Source organism: Symphalangus syndactylus, chromosome 24 (assembly GCF_028878055.3).
Source record: "Symphalangus syndactylus isolate Jambi chromosome 24, NHGRI_mSymSyn1-v2.1_pri, whole genome shotgun sequence".
NCBI classification, from domain to species: domain Eukaryota; kingdom Metazoa; phylum Chordata; class Mammalia; order Primates; family Hylobatidae; genus Symphalangus; species Symphalangus syndactylus.
In genome coordinates, this window is record NC_072446.2 from 59,610,359 (window position 1) to 59,631,887 (window position 21,529).

General features: G+C 39.1%; 1 protein-coding gene across 28 annotated transcripts in view; it reads left to right on the forward strand.

Moving 5' to 3' along the window:
* KIF16B (kinesin family member 16B) overlaps positions 1-21,529 on the forward strand; it is a 338,999-nt gene that overhangs the window by 143,441 nt on the left and 174,029 nt on the right. For all 28 annotated transcript variants that reach the window (XM_063633957.1, XM_063633953.1, XM_055265225.2 and 25 more), the window contains exons 13-15: positions 1,493-1,612; positions 2,470-2,521; positions 4,226-4,363. In XM_063633957.1, coding sequence (XP_063490027.1) covers positions 1,493-1,612; positions 2,470-2,521; positions 4,226-4,363 — 310 coding nt within the window. The remainder of the gene's footprint in view (positions 1-1,492; positions 1,613-2,469; positions 2,522-4,225; positions 4,364-21,529) is intronic.

Sequence of the window (21,529 nt, forward strand, 5' to 3'; positions counted from 1 at the left end):
GGAAACAGCAACCACAAAAGCAGAAGGAACCGCAGTGAGTGCATCCCTGAGATGGGGCAGGCTGGCAAGTTTGAAGAGCAGCAAGGTGCCTGTATCCCTGGAGAGGAGTGAGCAAGGGGGAGAGCAGCAGGAGATAAGAGCGAGTGAGCACAGGATAAGATCAGGTAGAATTTGGTAGAACATCACAAAGACTTTGGCTTTTGTCTCACTTAAATGGGAGGCTATTTAAAGGACCTGAGCAGAAGAGTGACCTGCCCTGATGGCCTTCTGGCTGCTGAGTTGAGCGTATATCACGGGAGACATGAGTGGTGGCCTGGATTATCGCAGTAACCTAGGTGAAAGACAATGATGGTTTGGGCCAGAGGCACGTGCTGTGGGTGGTTTGATGTTACCAGATTCTGGACATATTTTGAAGGTAGAGTTAACACTACATATGTAGAGTTTAGAGAAAGAAAGGGGCAAAGTGTAAGCATGGTATTTAGGCCAAAGGTTGATATTTACTGAGATAGGATAGTCTGCAGGTTTGGGAGGCAGAGAGAATCCAGGCTTTTTTTTTTTTTTTTTTAAATGTGTTAAATTTGTGCTGTCTGTTTGACATCTCCATAGATAAACTGAGTTGGGTTGGTATATATATATGTGGTATACTCATATATACAGTATGTATTTGAGTATGGGACTTAAGGGAGACATCTGCCCTGGAGATGCAATTTGAGAGTCATCAGCATCTGGATGGCAGGTAAAGTCAAGAGACAGAAGGAGACCATCAAGAGAGTCAGTGTTGGTAAAGAAGAGTCCCAAAGACAATAGCCTTCATAGAGCGAGTTCAAGAGAGAGTGAGAGGGAAGGAATTGAAGAACTGAAGGTATAGATAACTTTTTGGAGGTAGTTTTCTCTAAAAGGCACAGAGACATTGGTGGTTGCTAGAAGGAGAGGCAATGCCAAAAGACGTAGTGGAGGTTGGGGATGGCAGGTGAATAGCAGATTGATATTAATATGTAGCAGGGAATGATCCAGTGGATAGGAGAAGTTGATGGCACAGGAGGCAGAGGGCCAGGTTCCTCTGGCGCAGGGTAACTAATGCTCAGGAAGACTTCTTCTCAGGACCATGCACAGTTCAACCATGGTAAGTGGAGAGAAAAGCCATCAACTAAGGCGACATCTTGATATTAAATGACATAAAGGCTCTGAAGAGTGAGAAAGCTTACTTTGTAGTTTGGATGTTCCTAGAACCTTTCTGAAGGAAGATTTGCTTTAAAGTGGTTATATATCAGGCAATGAGTTTAATTCATTTTATATTGCGCTTTTTATATGTTCCAAGTTTACTTTGCTTATTACCTGCCAGGATTTCAACACGAAGTTTAAGGTCCATTTTTCTTTCAGTTTTTTATATGAGAAATAAAATATTGCCCATTCTGACAATCTGAAGAACACTTAATATGAAGTTATCTTTTCCCAAAGTAACCTTTTCTTTTTCTTTTCCTCTTAATTTCAGGAACAAACTCTAGCCCTCAGGAAAGAAGGGATTGGAGTTGTTTTGGATTCTGAACTGCCTCATTTGATTGGCATCGATGATGACCTTTTGAGTACCGGAATCATCTTATATCATTTAAAGGTAGAAACTGATTAAGTGGAACATTCTCATTTTGTTTCCAGTTTCTCCATTAGACACTAACTAGGTTTATTATAATATTCTATGGTCATGAACACAACTAAATTAAATTAAATAATATACAACAAATCCTTGAGCCCTTTGGGATTTTCAGCAGCTCGTTGGGATTCTTTGGTATTTAAAGTTCCCTTGTCATCTAAAGTTAAATGATGAGCCATTGATGTGCCTTCTATTCTGTAGGATTAGTAAGAGGGAGGTAAGGAACAAAAAGGCACACAGACTGAAGGAGAAAAATTGTAAACAGCTGGGGGGATTTTGTTGCATGTACAGTTTCCTGGTCTCTGGTGGTAATTATAAAATTGTGCTTCTCACCTGCATTGTTGGGCTTGGTTCCAAGCAGGCAGTTCATCTTGGGAGTACAGAATTCCACATCAGTATTAATGGATGCCTCTGTGACCTTGACTTTAGTGCCCTCTCTCTGACCCATGACTTAACAATGAGAATGCTACTGCATTTGTGTTTTGCAGACTTACATAAACTGTATCTTTAGACACAAAGAATCACTTGGCCACTGGAGAGCCTCCCCAGAAAGGATCGGGAACATCAGTGATATTCCTGTCATGAGCAAAGTATTTAACGCTGCCAATGCAGGGCCTCACCATTGTTGTTCATTAAGCCTTTCCAGACGACTGGGGCTTTTTTACAGAGCCTTGGGGAGCTCTCAATGCATTGAAGCTGTGGCCTGCCAGGACGTTGTTTATCCCATTGGCCACTGTGTTGTTTGGGCTTCAATGAAAAATGAAGAAACAAGCTATTCTTTCTCTTCTTACTAATACATTTTGCTTGGCTTTTCTTCCCAGGAAGGTCAGACATACGTTGGTAGAGAAGATGCTTCCACGGAGCAAGATATTGGTGAGCATATTTATCAGTGATCTGTTCCCAATGATTTTTTAAGGTTGTATTCAAGGAAGAACTTTTTTGAATGACTGACATTGAAGTAATTATAGAAAATTATTTTTCAAGTACTGTGTTGATCAGTATGTATGTATGTGTATATATTTTTGTAATTTAGAATACAACTCAAATAATAATGCAGAACAACTAATTTGGTGAATAAAATGGGCCAATAAACCCTTTCCCCCACCCTACATTCCATACCTTGTCAGGTCTTTGAGGAACACAGTTACTTAAATCACTCTACATTGTCTCACAATGGAACAATGATTGATGGAAATATACCAACAGAAACAGATAAAAGATATAGGTCTTTTGAAGGGAAGGGTTATAGACACTTGTCTTCACAAAGATGACAACAGAAAGTAGGAGAAAACACAGCATACACACATGTGGAAGCATGGCTTTTTGGGTTTCCTGAAAGTCTTCACAAGACATGCAGGTAATCAGTGACTTAGCCTACATTGATGAGGTCCTTCCAGGCTTTAGGAGCATGACTTAGGCAACTGGTGGTGGTGGTGGTGGTGGTGCTGGTTGTGTTTATGTGTGTGGCAAGATAGGGATTGGCAGGGGAAGAGTTATATTGTCTCAGCTGCTTTTAGAATTGCTGGCAATGAACCCAGTTGCCAAGTGTAAGCTATTAATGGAGCCAATCCTAGTATATTCCTACATGTATTAGGTTGGTGCAGCAGTAATGGCAAAAATCACAGTTACTTTTGCACCAACTTAATATTTACTATTTATTGTGAGACTGAGAGAGATAAAAACCATTTTCTAGAAGTCCCCAGATTCACCTATTTTTGAGTAGAATTAGGCATCAGGCCTCTTCTTCTAATTGTTAAATTATGTGTTTGATCTTTGGGGTAGCTATAAATGATGGTAAGAACACACGTTTTCTGTGATCAGAGATCAGTAGTGCAATTTTGTAGAGACGGTGGAAACTAGTTGGCTTGTACTCCCAAGACGCTAGCCAAGAACTGTGCCTAAAATCAGGTAGGCTTATTTGACATGTGTTCATATCTGTGTTTGACCATTCTTCAAACAAGAATCTAGGAGAGTTATACATGAATAGATAAACTTTAGCAGCTGCATGCCCTGAGAGGTCTCAGAATTGACACAGGCTTAGGCAACAGGCATCTCAGTATGGCTTCTGAAGGCCTCTTGGGCTTTTCAAGATTCATGTCATGCCAAGTTCACCTTGGGTTTCTGCTCCTGGAGTGCAGTGTCTGTCAGTGCAGAGGTCTCAGTAAGTCCTCGACCCATGGAGCACTTTTGCTTCTATTTTCTGTGGCTTCTGGGTGGCTGATGGAGGAAATTTATTCAGTATCAAACAGGGCAACTCCATGGTATTCAGTTAAAACAAGTTACTCGACTGTTTTCTCCTCAAAGATGAAATGAGTTAACATCCCAGAACTGATTTTCATACACAGGTAATGTCCAGACCCCTTAACAACATTCTAAGGATCTTCCAGTCCTATCGGTGAACGTCATGAGCTCCTGAAGTTCGGTTTTCTCACTAAACACAAGTGTTCACTTCATGATACTTCTGTGGAAAAGGAAGAGTATTCAAAAGGAAAATAAATAAATTGACAGATAAATAGCTGGGAATCATTGCAGTAGAAAAGGGGGAAAAATTCTTTCTGCTTTGTTTTTCCACTTTAGTTCTTCATGGCCTTGACTTGGAGAGTGAGCATTGCATCTTTGAAAATGTCGGGGGGACAGTGACTCTGATACCCCTCAGTGGGTCCCAGTGCTCTGTGAATGGTGTTCAGATCGTGGAGGCCACACATCTAAATCAAGGTATCTGGTTTTAATTTTCACAGGTCTTTGTATATATTGTTGTGAGAAAACAAGTTGGCTAGGCAATGGGGGAACATGCGCATCTTAGAATTAATTACTGATTAGGTATAAAAAGGGTGAGACTGTTTGCTTCAATAGGCTGTTTCTCTTCTGTTTGGCTGGAGGGCTTTTTTTTTATAATACCCATTGTCTTGTTTAATTAAATATGAACATATATAGAATTATCTTAAAAGTTGTTGTTATGGGAATGAGACATTAAAGGAATTTTTTAAGTTAAAAAGTACCCCTCAAATGCAAAACCTTAACACAATGGTTTCTTTTAATAATTTTATTCCTATTATTTATATTCATCTTAATAGATATAATTATAACATACATAGAGGATTTGGTATCATGTCTATTTTTTGTTTTGAAATAACTTCAATATCATAGAAAATTTGTAAGAATAGTACCAAGAACTTTTAAGTTTCAAAATTATTGGAAAGTAAATAGTGCCCTGCCGTCCTTGAATACTTCATTGTGTATTGCTTTTAAACACTGACATCTACATTAGGACACTAACACTGATACATTTGTACCATCAGATCCTCAGACCTCATTCAAGTCTTGCCATTTGTCCCAGCAGTGTTCTTTGTGGGTCCCATATTTAGTCCTATTTCCTGTATGGCATTTGGTTGTTACCTCTCTCTCTTCGCTTTCAGACTGGAACTTTTCCTTGGCCTTTCCTAGACTTTTATTACTTTGGCAGTTTTGAGAACAGTAGGTCAGATATGTTGTAGAATGTCCCTCTACATAAGTGTAGGATTCACCTGTTGATATGGTTTGGCTCTGTGTCCCCACCCAAAGAGAGACTTTTATGACTTTGGCAGTTTTGGAAACAGTAGGTCAGATATGTTGTAGAATGTCCCTCTACATAAATGTAGGATTCATCTGTTGATATGTTTTGGCTCTGTGTCCCCACCCAAATCTCATGTTGAATTGTAATTCCCAATATTGGAAGAGGGACCTGGTGGGAGGTGATTGGATCATGGGGGCGGATTTCCCTCTTGCTGTTCTCGTGATGGTGAGTGAGTTCTTGTGAGATCTGATGATTTAAAAGTGTGTGGCAATTTCCCTCCTGCCCCCTCTCCTGTCGCCATGAGAAGACATGCCTTGCTTCCCCTTTGCCTTCTGCCGTGGCTGTAAGTTTCCTGAGGCCTCCCAGTCATGCTGCCTGGTAAGCCTGTGGAAGTGGGAGTCAATTAAATCTCTTTTCTCCATAAATTACATAGTCTCAGGTCTTTATAGAAGTGTGAGAATTGACTATGTTCCCTTATGATTAGACTAATATGCATTTTTGGCAGGAATATCAGAGAAATGATGCTGTTTTTCTCATATCTCATTACATGATTTCCATTTGTCCCATGACTGATGATGTTCACTTTGATCACTCAACTAAGGTGCAGCTGCCAGGCCTCCCCCCTGGGGAGTTACTCTTTTCTTCTTTGTTATTAGTATGTGGGAAAGCACTATGAGATTGAAGGTACTTTGATACTGTAAATTTTCCATTCCATTATGGAACATTACCACTTTCACCCACTGGTTTCAGGAATCCGTTCTTTTTTTTTTTTTTTTGGCTGAATTATTATTATGATGGTTGCCAAATGGTGATTTAAAAAAAAATACATCATTCTTTCTACACTTATTAGTTGGATTTTCATTGTAAGAACTTTCTCTTCTTGCCATTTATCTATTTAAAGGGTCACAGAGCTTGCGATTTTATTTACTAGGTTTTGGTCTGTTTTTTTATCATTATTTATTTCAATATCAAATTGTCCTATATTTGGCCACTGTGAGTTTCTTCAAGCTGGCTTTCGTGTCCTGTCCTCATTGTTCTGTAAGCACTTCATTACTTTCTGACACAAGATATTCCAGACTCATCTTGTACTTTCCTCAAACTAACCAATTCTCCAAGGAGCCATTGTTCCTTTTAATAGAGAATGGTATTTAGCAACCAGGTGTGTTCGTTGCTACTGGAGTGTCACTGCTTCCATATCCTTTCTGTGAACAGAGCTAGGAAAACGTGTGTGTGTTTGTGTACAACTTTTACAACTGTACTTCTATATCTATTTATATTGGTATTTTGAAATATCTGTATTTCAGTACCTATATTGCTAACAAGGAGTTTATACCGATACACTAATACTTCTAATCCCAACCCAATACCATAGGGTTAATTGTAGTTTTTTCACTTATTCCTAGATCCTTTTTCTGACAGTGATGAACCTGGCTTCCGTTATATAACCCATATACTGTTATTCTTGCCCCCTCCTCACACTGGGACCCTCCTCTTCTTGCTCAGACCACGAGCATGGCTATGCTTGGCTGTCACAGCCCTCACCCTTCCACAGTGCAGAAACTTTTCTCAGCCCATGCCATTTGCCTCCACTCTCATGCTGATGCCTACTTTGCTTTTGCCTGCCTAATAGTTTTTGGGCTGAACTGTGTAAGAATGAGGGAAAGAAAGACATTGGCATGTTTAAGCCCCTTTTTGTATGTTATACATAGTCTTTATAATTACAGTTTTTAATGGTTGCATACTGTATAATTGAGTCTGTTGTGACATAGGAATTGGAGAGGTGGGGGCTGGAAAGCATGTAGTTTATTCAGGGTTAGCCAAGTTTGTAAGCAGAAGTCAGTTGCAGGGAGGTACCTCAGAAATGAAGGAAACATAGCATGGACCAGGGACATTATGTTTTTGGAGGAGGTGCATAATGTCCGTCAAAGACACTCTAACAGCAGCTGATGGAGCGCCAACCTGGGTACCCATCCACATCCATCCACCCACCCATTCATCTCTCCATCTGTTTTTTCAATTTTATAAAGGTAAGTTGAGCAGGGGAAATATGTGAGTACCCTGGAGCTGGCCAGGAAGATCAGAGGTCAGCAGTTGTAGATGACCAGCCGAAAGCAGTGAGCACTCAGTGATCCCTCAGTGATTATTATAAATGCAGCATTTCCTGCTTTTTTCGCAGTGGGACAAGGGCTCTAGCAATGTAGAATGGAGTGGCAGGTTATTTCCAGGCAGCAGTATTAGTCATGTTGGGAGGCTGTCTCTGCCTTTAGCCCAGAAAGTGACCGTAATTGGTTGGCAGACGAGAGGCCACCATGTAGGGCTCTTCAGTGGCAGTCCGTGCCTGGGAACTCACAGGCTCTAGTGCTGACAGCAGGAGTAATGGGAAGATACACAGTTAAAACATGATTCACTGACAACCCCTTCAGTGAATCCTGTATGGGGAGTCCAGACTGTGGTCACATCACCTGTCTGTTCTCTGTGGGAACCTCAGATAGAGGTCCTGCTGCTGTTCCTCCAGGCAGCAGATGCTGGTACAGGCTGATACAGGGTTATGACGACAGACTGTCTCTTTTTCCCAGGGAGAGAGGAACGTACACAGTAGAGATCCATGTACTGGCTGCATCTCCTTCAGTTAGGTCAGAAGGAAGTAACCTTGTTATAATCACTTTGTTTATTGTTACAGGATTTTTGCAAGAGGCTTGTACTGGTTTTCAAAATCATTATTAATACATGAGTAGAATAAGGTCACTATTGCCTCCCAGAATCGTGGGAAGTAAAACATGTATTTTCCCCTGATTGAGTGTACGCACCATATAACATAACTCCTTGTAACTGCTTTCTCATATTTTGTTTAGTTATTTTGTCACTCTTGTGGTATTTTCTATTTAAAGGTAATTTTGTTACTTTTAAAATGAACTTTTCATGTGCTTTAATCTGTTGTTCTTTGTGTTTTCTTTGGTAATTTTAAACTCTGCCACAGAACTAGTCAGCATTTGTTTTTATTTTCCTTGTGATTTAATTATTTTATTTTTCAGGATTTTTTTGAAATATTTGTTTAAAACACCTGGGGTTCATTGGTTTATAAAGTGTAGCTCCAACTTTTTTCATCCTCATATTGGTATGCCATTTATTATAACCTTTCCCTGCTTATACCCACCTCCCTTTTGAAGAAACTTGCTTTACCTAAAATGAAAACACATGCAGTGTTATATCTATTTCTTGGCCCTCCTGTTGTTCCAGTACTCCATGTTTTCACTTTTGAAGCAGTATCACACAGTTTTGATGTTTATTATTTTATAATATGTTTTAATATCTATTTTCATTGGAGTGTCTTTTTACTATGTGTGCTTATTAACTTTTTAATGAATTTTTTTCTTTAAATATTAGGATAGTTTTGTTGTGCTAAAATGTAATTTGAGGGGTTAGATTCTAATTTCGTTTGATTTGTTTGCATTTGGAAAGATATATTTCCATCTTGGAACTTCTGCTTATGCAATATCCCTCTTGTGTTTGAATTATATCTATTTCTTTCAGTAAAACTTTGAAAGTTTTTAATGTATACATTTGTCGAACTGTGTTCATTTACGTATACAAATTCCAAACATATTATCGTTGTATAGAACTGAGATTACTTTGGGGGAATTATTTAGTATAAGTAGTTCTTAAATCACAAATAGCCCCCAAACATCCATACTGTCTGCGGGATCCGCCTGGCTTAGTTGCCCCCTACCTTTGAACTATTTTGGCATAGTTCTCTGCCACAGTCACTCTTCTCTGGAGCTCCTGGAGCTGCTACCACCCACAGCCCTGACCACTTGATGCTGAGTAGATTACATTGACCAACAATGTTCCTGCCGTGTTATAGGTAAAATAGTCTCTTGTGGATTTGCTGAGAAGCTAGCATGTAATGCTTTTTCTGTGAGAAAATCAGTACTGAATTCCAAACACCAGAAAGAAAAAAGGAACTTTTAGAGCACACACACGGACACTGTCTAGAACTTAAAATTTAATTTTGGGGTTATCCTTCTACCTTCGCCACCACCTTAAGGAAAGCTTAGTTGCTTATTTATTTAGTTAGAAGAAATTGTTTATATAGCGATGATTACCTCTCTAATTGTCTTGTAAATTGAGGCATAGTACATAAATAATGTATCTCCCACGCAGTATTTTTATTAAGTGGTTTTTGATCTTAAACTTTTACCTAAACTGAGAGTTCATTTAAATAATATGCCTATTCTGGTTAATGATTCAGGTTAGGAACTAAATTTTTTATCTTCATATTGAAGATACGACTTTTCTTCGGAAAGTACTGGTACTAATTGGCATTGAAGGTTAATTGTCGGAATTGTCTTTCCCTGCGGGATGCTCTTAATTGTTTTATTAGCATGGTGCCATGATCTTCAGATCATCTGATGGGCTTGAGTTCCTCTGGCATTCTGCTGTGCTACTGAACAGCTTTCTCAGTATCACTGTTAATGAAATTAACACAAAAATACTATGTTTGAAGGTGTTAAAACGCTGTGCAGTGAATGTAAATGTCATTAGCATGTCTTAGGGCAGTAAAATGCGAGATGACTTTGTTTCAAGGCATTGTACAAAAAAGCAAGATGGTAACTTTTAATTACACATACTTTAAGACCAAAAGATCTCATTAAAGAAAAAAAGTCTATAGTCCTTCAGAAATTAAGGATTAGAATTCTTTACTTAACTTTTCATGATGTTTGTGGATTATTAAAATGGGAAATGGAACATGTTTTTAAAACAAAATGATGTGATGTAGTGTTTCTGGTTATGAAAATATGTAGTAAAAATAAAAGAGTCATGAATGAGACAGATACATTCTTATATCAGAATAGTGTTTACTCACTGGAGAAGAAGGAGGGGGTTATATCAGGTGGAGCTACAAAAGGATTTTCAACTGTATCTGTAAGAAAACAAAAAGCTAAAGGAAAAAAACAGCATATGAACATCATTAAAACATAATACATGGGGAACAGCATTAAATATAGTAGCATTTTTAGTCTTTGAAATCTATCTTGGCTTTTACCCATAAAACAGTTTTTAAGTAAATTTTTTAGCACATTTCTGCATAGTCCTGCCTTCACTTAGTTAATTTCTACAAAGTCAAATTTGAATTAACAGATGGCAGCCAAGCCTCTTGGAAATGGATCTTAGGTAGCTATATGCTTACCATACTGGATCAGCCCTTCATCCCCTAGCCCTCACCCATGACCCCTGTCCAAAAATAATTACAGCAGACCATTCATTATCATTCGTGCTCAAATTCATGCATTATTTCTCTGAAAAATAATTATAACTTAATGTGTGTGCTATTTCATCTCGTTAGCTCTCTAAGCCAGGTTAGGTCATACCTGCAGCCCTAGGATCCTAAAGTCCAGGTAATCCTGGTTTCCCACATTTGCTGTCTCATCCCAGTTTCTGGTTAATTGGAGTGGTTATTGGCCTAGGAACCTTCCTGACTCACTGTGTCTTGGCCCTCAGAAAGGACCTCACTGGTATTTGGCCCATTGATTGGATCAAAAAACAAACAAACAAACAAACAAAAAAACCTTTTGAGGCAGACCCAAGCAGCATTTTCCTTTTAGAGAAGTAAAAGATGTCAAGAAGAGAGACTGCAGCTGCATGGTAACTCAAGTCACAATGATTCCTAGCCATATTAACTCCACAATTGACTGGATTCCTGGTTCACCTTACACTACCAGCAGCTTCCTACCTTTCCACTACCCCTTTCCAGTTTATTGCTGATATTTGGTATTCAGATGTCTCTTTTCATTAGTAAATTTCTGTTCATTTGGAAATGTGTTATTTAGGCTGTCCCATTAAAAAACACTGGTAGTAATTACCACTTCCTTATCTAAATTACTTAACCATACATGTGAATGCCAACTAATAGGAAATTTATCTAAATTTAGCGGATTGTCAACATTGAGGGCAAATTCTTTTTCTGTATCCAAGTTAACTGCTTCACTTATGTCAGATTGCATAAACTGTTTCCCCACCTTAAATTATAGGAAACGTTTTCCTCTGTTAGTGTCTTCACTCGAAAGAAAAGCCTTTGCTACTACTGTAAGCATTAATTGTGATGACATATATATAATGTTTGTTGCCTGAAGTTTGTCTCCTCTTTTTTCAGTTCTTCCAGAAATAGTGATGGGATATGTAACATTATATCTAACATGCTCTTCAGTTGGTGTATTCTCCAAAGCTTAGTTCTCCTCATTCCATACTGTGATTCCATAGGATGATTCCAAAGAAAGAGGAGCCAGTTCTTGGTAAACTGTGAATTTTACCAAGAAGAAAATGTGAATTTGTTCATGATACCAGTCCACAGAAGTTGAGCTCTTCTTGGTAGTGTCTTAGACCTTAGATTTTTTCTTTTTTCTGTTTTATATACTTAATATGAAATGATACAACAGTCAGATGCATTATAATTGAAACAGTATTTCAGCGTTTGTCCTATAACTGCTAGGAACTATTCTCTCTTAATTATTATTTCTTCTTTTGACTGTAATATGTTATTTTAAAGTTGATAGTTGTTAAATGCAATTAATTTTTCCATTCACATAAATGGACTCCTTTGGTCTTACTTGTTTGTCAGATCCATTGACTGTTCATCTCTTCTTTTAGAAGTGCTACAGAATTGGCATCTGGGAAATTTATACTTGGGCACATTTGAATGTGTTAAGCTTGAGTGCCAAAATATATTTTCATCTATTCAAGTACTCAGAGGGAACAGATGATTGTCTGCAGAGTGGAGCTGAGGAGACTTTGATAAAATTTTCATCTGCTGGAGGGCTGCTGTGAGTTGTTCGCTGACAAATTAAAAAAGAATTTTAGTGGAACTAGAAAGGGAAATAGATCTCCCAGTGGTTTAGCCAAGGTATCCAGTTAACAGAGGAGACCTTTTATGTGTCAGCAGGTATCAGTGTCTGTTCCTTCACTGACTCACCTGCACTTGACCCTAGGCATTCATCATATGTCTTCCTCAGATTGGAGACCTGCAAATATGACATGTGTCACTTGTATATGGGCTGATTCAACAGCTATTTTTTAATGTCAAAGCCCTAACTCTTCTTAAAAGACTATACCTAAAGCTAGTGGTCTTCAAAGTATGTCATCAACATCAGCATTACCTGAGAACTTGTTAGAAATGCAAATTCCCAGGCTCCACCCTAGACCTACTGAACCAGAAAATCTAGGGATGAGGCCCTGCAATCGGGTTTTTTATGTCTGTGATTCTGATGCATGTGTCGACTGAAGAATGTCAAGGTTTGTAAATTTGGAAAGGAGAGCTTTATTTTTTATAAGGCCTGCAGGGTGGCCGTTCTGACAGGCTGGGAAATGTAGCCTCCAGCTGGAAGCCAGAAGCAGACACATTGAGAGAGGGGAAAAGGGAACAGGAATTTATGCTGAGCTGGGTGGCTGAATGTGCATATTTAATAAGCTATAGGAGAAGTCATGAATATTTATGAGAGAAGAAACATGAGCATGCACAATTGAGCTTATGCCTCTACGTGAGTTGCGTGAACAAAAACTGGCAGGGTTAGCATGATGCAAGGATAGAGTTTTTGGTCCTCTGATGTCAAAAGTTGAAGCAGAGGACATGGAAACATTCACTGTGCACCCCGTAGATTGGCCAGAACCACTCCATGGTTGATGGTTTCTTATCAGGAGGCAATGCTGGTCCACTGTGTGGAAACCACAGAAGGTAGGGGCAGTGACAGTTGGTTGAAATCAGAGGTGAAGCAAGTCTTTCCAATAGGCTGGTTTCTGTTGAACCCTGAGGAATGAAAACCGTGGCAGTTAGCAAAGGAGGGAGTATAAGAAAGCATGTCCTACCTCCCATCCTGTCATGTCCAGGAACTCGATTTCCAAGGTTTCTCTGGGGTCCCCATGGCCAAGAGGGGGTCATTCAGTCAGTTCAATGGCTTAGAATTTGACTTCTCGTGTGTTTGAATATAAGAATAAGTGGCCAAAGCTAATTGTACTGGAGTTAGTTTCTTGGTGCACCAGACTTCTGCACATGAGACGTATATTTGTCAATCTGTTTAACCCCTTTTTTCTCTTTTTTTCACTCATCACATCTATTTTTCTTGATCTCTCTTCTCCTTTTGAAACTTCATTTTCAGCTTTACATTCAATACATTGGCTTTACAATATGCCTTGCAATGGATTTCTTGGGGTTAACCTGTTTGGGTTTTGCCGAGCTTCTCAAATTCATAGGCTTTTGTCTTCCTCTGGATTTGGGAAGTTTTCAGCCATTATTTGTTAATGTTTTTTTCCCCGGCACTATACTCTTTCCTCTCTCCTTCTGCGACTACAATTACACGAAAGTTAGATATTTTAGTATTGTCTCACAGTTCCTTGAGGCTCTGTTTACCTATTTTTATTTTTTGATAAATTCTTTTTTCTTTGCTTTTCAGATTGGATCATTTCAGTTGACCTGTGTTCAAGTTCACTGACTTTTTTTGTCATCTCCATTCTTCCTTTGAGCCCACCAATGAGTTTTTTATTTTGAATATTTTGTTTTCCAGTTGTAATATTGGATTCTTCTTTATATCTTATCTTTGTTGAAATTTTTATTTTTCCACTTATTTCAAGTGTATTGAAACATTTATTGGAGCTTTTTGTTATCTCAGTATAAACATTTGTTGATTGGTTTTTGCAATGCACGTCAGGATTTTCCTGGTTCTTTCTGTGCTGAGGAATAATATTGGATTGTGTCATAGACATTTTGGATATTATGAGATCCTGGGTCTTGTTTAAATCCTATGGGAAATGTTTATACTCTTTGTTTCAGCAGACAGTTTACTTAGCTGGATGTAGGCTGTAAGTTACTGTCAGCCTTTGTAGATCGTGTCTGCTGTTCCACTGCTGCTTCAGTGTTCAGATCCTTTGCAGTGCTCCTCCAGTAGCAGTGGGTGTACTACCCGTTGGCCAGGCTGGGACCCGTGCAGTGGTCTGTCGCTTAGTTCAGTTCTCAAAGTCTTAGCATTCTACTGAGGATCAGATCCACGTGTACATACGTAGGGGTGAGCCCAGGAGTTAATAAACAACTCTGTGATGTTGCTTTCCTGCGTATTTCCCTCTTCATATCTCCTGCACTTTCTGCCTCCCTCGGGTCTTCCCTTCCCTGGAAATCTTGAGCTTTATTTATTCTACTCTTTCATATGCCTGTCTCCGTGTCTACAGAAAAGAAATGAGAGGATGGGGAAAGAAAAAAGCAACAGGGATCTGCCCCACCTTCTTGAGGGGACTACAGCTCCTCTGATGGGAAAGAAAGATTCCCTTTCCTCATGGGCCCACTGTTGCTGCTAAGGGACTCTCTGCTCCTCCTCCAACCTGAACGAGGGGGCTTCTCCTGGAGTTCTCTCTTTTGCACTTGTCCACTTTTGGCTTTCTTCCTACACCAAACTGGGAAGCACTGCAGGCAAAAAATGGTAAATTCACTGTTAGTTCAGTGGTGCTTCCAGTCTTGGTTTTCTTCAATCCACCTGCTACTCTTTTTTTTTTTTTTTAAAGTTCTGGGGTACATATGCAGGATGTGCAGGTTTGTTACATATGTAAACGTGTGCCATGGTGGTTTGCTGCACCTATCAACCCATCACCTAGGTATTAATGGCATGCATTAGCTATTTTTCCTGATGGTCTCCGCACCCCACCCTCCCGCAACAGGCCCCAGTGTGTGGTGTTCCCCTCCCTGTGTCCATGTGTTCTGATTGTTCAGCTCCCACTTATAAGTGAGAACATGTGGTGTTTGGTTTTCTGTTCCTGTGTTAGTTTGCTGAGAATAATGGCTCAGAGAACCGGCTAGCCATATGCAGAAAATTGAAACTGGACCCCTTCCTTACACCTTATACAAAAATTAACTCCAGATGGATTAAAGACTTAAATTAAAACCCGAACTATAAAACCCTTAGAAGAAAGTGTAGGCAGTACCATTCAGGACATAGGCATGGGCAAAGATTTTTATGAAGAAATTGCCAAAAGCAATTGCAACAAAGGCAAAAATTGACAAGTGAGATCTAATTAAACTAAAGAGCTTCTGCACAGCAAAAGAAAATATAATCAGAGCAAACAGACAACCTACAGAATGGGAGAAAATTTTTGTAATCTATTCATCTGACAAAGGTCTAATGTCCAGAATCTACAAGGAACTTAAGCAAATTTACAAGAAAGAAAAAACATTAAAAAGTGAGCAAAGGACATGAATAAACACTTCTCAAAAGAAGACATACATGTACTCAAGAAACATATGAAGAAAAGCTTAATATCACTGATTATTAGAGAAGTGCAACAGCTACTCTTTACTTTCCAAGGCCCTCAAATAACTACTACATGCATTCTGTTCAGGCTATAGCTACATTCCTTAGGAGAAACAGGGTGGAGTGTGCTTGTTTCAGCTTATGCAGAACCAAAACTCCTCCCAGAGGGTGGTTTAGACTGCTGAAAACGGGGAATGTACCCAAAGTGGAATTCTGAAGTGAATGTATTTGTCTTAATGGTATATAGTAGAAAAGTGACTTAGATGCTCTTCAGCCAAAGTGTGTAGTGAAGAAATGTCTAAGACTGGAAAGAGGATGGAGGGAGGAGAAGGAGTAGTGAGATCAACGCTGTTGAGTCTGAGTCATGGGCAGGTCTGTAGGGCTCTTAAGTTCTAGATCAGTTGCGTGAATTTTCTATGGAAAGCAGAAGGAAGTCCGCGCTGACCACTCAGTAGATGGGTAACATGGGCTGAGAGGTGAAGATGATGCAGCTTTTGTTTAGCTCAAAGGGAGGCTGATAGAAGAGCCGTGAGGAAAAGGGGTTGAAGGTAAAAGACTTTGGGAGCTGAAGGAAGGGAGGCATTGTGCAAGAACTATTTCAGAAGGAACAATAGGATATTGACACTTTGGAGTGCGTAGGAGCCTAGAAATAAATAATTGAGATGATTACTAATAGTGAATAAGAAGTTGGTAGCAAAGAATGTGGACTACTGGGCATGAATGGAAAGAAAGTTACTAATAGCTTGACCAATTGTGTAATGCTTTCCCTTCAGTACTTTGGAATTTATCATGAGACTATATACTGTCTTGAATTGCCCTCTAATCATTTCCTATGCTTTCTACATTTTCCTTCAGAAGGACAGACCTATTCCATATACAGATACTCCTTGAATTACAATGAGGCTGTGTCCTGATAAATCCATTGTAAACTGAAAATATCCTAAGTTGAAGATGCATTTAATACACCTAACCTATTGAGCATCACAGCTTAGTCTATCCTACCTTACATATGCTCAGAACACTGGGCAAAATCATCTAACGCAAAGCCTAGTTTATAATCAAGTGCTGAATATTTCATGTAATTTGTTGAATACGGTACTGAATGTGTATCAGTTTTGCACCATCATAAAGTTGAAGAATCGTAAGTAGAACCATCTTAAGTTGGGGATGTCTGTGCTCTTTTTGTTTCTCGCATGAGGTGTTAAGAAAAATATCAGCTCCCACTTACCACCCCCTCTCCCTGCTCCCACACACACATCTAAAAATTTCTTTGGGGATGGGACTGGAGCACCTCGAAATTTTACAAAGCTTCAAACTCAGCTTGTGCACACAGTTGGGCAAATCATTCTTGATGGATAATTTGGCTGGAAACTTCAGTAGCCAAGATTGGAAATCAATTTTCTTTCTTCTCCAGAGTCCCAGAATCTAAGTTTCCAATTTTTACTTTACTAAGAGTAAACAGAGGTTGAAGTGATTTATCTAAAGCAGGAAATTGTAAATCCATATTTGAATTGTAAACATTGAAAAGGAAGGGACAAGGTCAACGTAGCTTTTTGGTAAGGTATCATTTCATTTTTATTCTTCAAAATTACTAACTGATGATCTGATGGCATGATTTGATACTGCTGCCTGCTGCCTTTGTTGCAGAGTGCCTGTCATTCATTCACAAGCCAGCCATTAACACCAAGCCATATGTCCTACTTGAATTTGTTTAGTATTTATGTGAAATTTTCTTACCCATCACAGACACCATGTTCAATCTTCATCCTTTCCTATCTAGCTTCCTAAAGCCATTTTTGATGTAGAGAAAAAGTACTATAATTCTAGTGTTTGAAATAATAACATCTGTGTCACCAAGTCTAAGGCCGTAGAACATATTACTTAATCTGTTCTTAAGTATTGTCATGTATTAGTGGAAATTAGATGTTTTCTTATCAGTTTCCCTAAATGGTACCATCATCATAACTTATTTTAATATAAATAAATATCTTTAAGATAGTTTAAATCAGAAGGAAAATGTCACACACAAGCAAGTTTCTTTTTGCTTGAATCAGGCAATGAAATAAGAACTTTACCTGCCCTACCTCACTTCAGCCTCTCACTCAGTACCATTTCAGAAAATTATATGTTTGGTTTCTCCACCTGTCACATCTAAAATGATAACCTTTCTTCCACTGAGCTTGCTTTCACAGTGCATTGCGTCCTATGTGTGTGTGTGTTGGTTGGTGGAGGGCGGGGGGTATATTTTGGTTGGTGGGGGGCAGGGAGTGTTTCTAAAGTAAAATGTAGAACTAGGAGTCTCGAAACAGAATTACAAAGGGCCTCTCATTTTTATTGACACCACAGCCTCTAAAGTGTGAAGCACACACTTTTGGGAACACAGTTGTCTCATATGTTTGTAGCATTTGTAACCCAAAATGAAATAATTGGTACATCATTACCTCAGAAATATTCATATGAAAACAGTAGGAGAAAAAATGAGTTGTTTTATTTGTGCAGTAGCAGAATTAGAAAATCTCATAAAACTTGAAGAGGGTAATTATTGGTGATATTATTGATTATTGTCCCTTAGGAATCACAAGAAACGTTTGCAGATTTACTTCTTTCAGCTTACTTGAAATATTAAAATAGAGAGTCTCATATGAAACCAGCAATGTCTTTGTCTACGCTTTCACAATGTCATGTCCCTGCCATCCCCTCTGAAGACTCTCTGGAATTTGTCTGTCTTTGGGTATTTAGCAAACTCTGAATAAATCTCAAAGAAGTCATTATTTCAAGGAGGTTTAGAAATGCTTGCAAAATTACAAATTAAGTGCATCACATAAAGTCCATCTGCTGCTGTTAATCACACTGGCCTCAGACCAAATGGTTCATGGTTGACAGGAATTTAAGATCTGGAAGGAATCTTAGAAATTGTCCAGTTTGATGACTAGATGAGGAAACTGAATTCTGGAGAGATTAAGCACTGACTTGTCCTTAACCACACCAAGATTTCTGGGCAGCACACACTCTTCAGGTTTCATAAAGAAACTTTACATTATCAGCCATTCTCATTCATTAGTTCTTTTATTCATTTATTCCTCTTTATGCTCTTCAGTTTGCTTATTGCATTTTAAGTATACATACGAGTTTTAACAAAAAATAAAATATCCTGCAGGATCTATGTGATACGGTTTGGCCGTGTCCCCACCCAAATTTCATCTGGAATTGTAGTTCCCATAATCTCCACATGTCATGGGAGGGAACTGGTGGGAGATAATTGAATCATGGGGGTGGTTACCCCCATTCTGCTGTTCTTGTGATAGTGAGTGAGTTCTCACGAGATCTGATGGTATTATAAGGGGCTTTCCCCATTTTTGCGCGGCACTTCTTGCTGCCATGTAAAGAGGACATGTTTGCTTCCCCTTCCACCATGATTGTTAAGTTTTCTGAGGTCTCTTCAGCTATGCTGAACTGTGAGTCAGTTACATCTCTTTACTTTATAAATTATCCAGTCTTGGGTATATCTTTATTGGCAGTATGAGAACAGACTAATACACTAGCATCCCCTCTGGCCACTACCAACTCTTTCTCTTCATTCATAGACTTCTTGAAAGAGTTGCCTGTGCTCAGTACATCTGCATTTCCTTACCTCTTCTGCATTCCTCAGTCCCTTCCTTCTGACCTTGGTCTACTACCAAATCAGCTCCCACTAAGGCCACTTGTGACCTCTGTGCCACCACACCCAATGGTGATTTCTAGTCTTTTCATCTTAGTTGACCTCTGAGAAGCATTCTGCATTGTTGGTCCCTCTTTTCCTTGGCTTCGGAGGGTCTCTTTCTCCCTCTCTCATAGTCTCTTCTCTGTTTCCTCTGTAAGTTTATTTTCTTCTACTTGGCCATTAGAAGTCAGCATTCTTTCAGGTGCCCAGTCTTAGGTCTTCTTGTCTTCTACCTCTGTATTTTGTCCTCAGGTTTCTTTCCTACTCCTATAGTTTCATTTATTAGCAATGAGTGTCTTACACACACACACACACACACACACACACACACATTGAACATTCCTCATCAGAAATCCGAAATGTCCAAAAGTTTTTGAGGGCCAACATGACACCACAAGTGGAAAACTCCACACCTAACCTCATGTGATGGGGTCACAATTAAAACTTAGGTGCACTACACACACAGTTTGTTCAATATCCACAAAGGAAAGGAGACCCCCTAGCCCCCTTCAGCTTCAGTGTATCTTTTCTGCACATGTCCAGATTCCTCATACGAGTATGCCCACAAAGGACAAAAAAATGGCAGGTGTTCAGGTCATACATGACAATAGTATGTTCTCCATGATACCCTGTGCAGGTCCAAGACCTGCATGCATTACTCACTGTGGCTTTTTTTTTTTTCTTACTTATTCTCTGCTCTGTGCTGTAAAGATAACGTTTGAACATGTCAGAAAGGTCTGCAGCTACCCCTGTGGACAACAGTGATAAGAAACACGGGAACCATTTATGTTCATCTGTAGCACAGAAAGTAAAGCTGTTAGAGAAACAGGATGGTGGTGTTAAGTGTGAAATGTCTTACAGAAGAGTATAGTGTTAAGTGGCCATCATATTTGACCTGAAGAAACAGAAGGCTAAGTTCTATGCTCAAAGTAATAAATACACATAAATGAAAAATAGAAAAACACAGCATAAAGCTAAAAGTGAAGATCTCAATTGTGTATTAAAGAGTGGATCCCATCAGTGTCACAGTGAATACTTGCCACTTAATGGGAAGCTGATCATGAAAACAAGCAAAAATCTCTCACAGTGAACCGAAAATTGAAGGAAACTGTGAATATTCAGCAGGCTGGTTGCAGACATTTAGGAACAGACACAGCATTAAATTTTAAAGATTTGTGTTCATAAAGTATCTGCTTACTATGAAGCAGCAGAGAAATTTATTGACGAGTATGTCAAGGTCATCGGTGATGAAAATCTGACACCAGAACCAAGTCTGTAATGCTGATGAAACATCACGATTTTGGCATTATTGCCCTAGAAAGACACTGACTACAGACAATGAGGTGGCCCCTACGGGAATTAAGGGTGCCAAGGACAGAATAACTGTGCTGAGATGTGCTAATGCAGCAGGCATGCGTAAATGTAAAATTGCTGTGATAAGCAAAAGCTTGCATCCTCCCTGTTTTCAATTCAAGGAGTGAATTTCCTACTTGTTCATTATGCTAACAAGAAGACATGGATCACCAGGTGATTGCTTATCAGCAGCATATAAATTCAGAGTCAGGAATGATGGTGATGCTAAGCAACCGCAGATTGTCCACATGGGTGGCTGAGATAGTAGCACCTTTGCTTTCTGATTGTTCCCTGTACACTAACTTTGTTTCATTCACAAAATTATTTAAAATATTATATAAAGTTACTTTCAGGACTCTCTATAAGTGTATACGAAGCATAAATAAATTTCATGTTTAGACTTGGGTCCCATTTCCAAGATATCTCATTATATATATTCCAGTATTCTGAAATCCAAAAAATAATCAGAACTCCAAAACCCTTTTTGTCCCAAGCATTTTGGCTAAGGGATAGTCAACCTGTATATGTGTGTGTATGTATATGTCTATATATATATATGTAGGTAAGTGGGCAGGAAGGTAGATTGACATCCCAGACTTTTATTCTAGAGTTTCAAACCCATATTTTCATTTGCCAAATGCATCTCTAATTCATTATGTCCAAAACCAAACTCATGATTTTTCCCCACTCCGTCCTAGTCCTTTTCCAGTGTTCTCAGTCTGTGCAGAAGACTCCCCATCTAACTAGTGATGCATTCCAGAACCCAGAAGCCATCTTCCTTACCTCCTTCTCCTCTTTGTGTCTAGCCCATCATCAAATCATATTGATTTTATCTCCTACATATCTTCCAGTTTTGTTTTACTTCTCTGCTTTGGTACCCCTTTCCCCCAATCCTGAGCCATCATCACTTACCTGGACCACTGTAGTAGCCACCTGGCTTGCCTAGCCATATTCACTCTTGCCCTGTTTGGCCTTTCTTCAGTCACCATTGC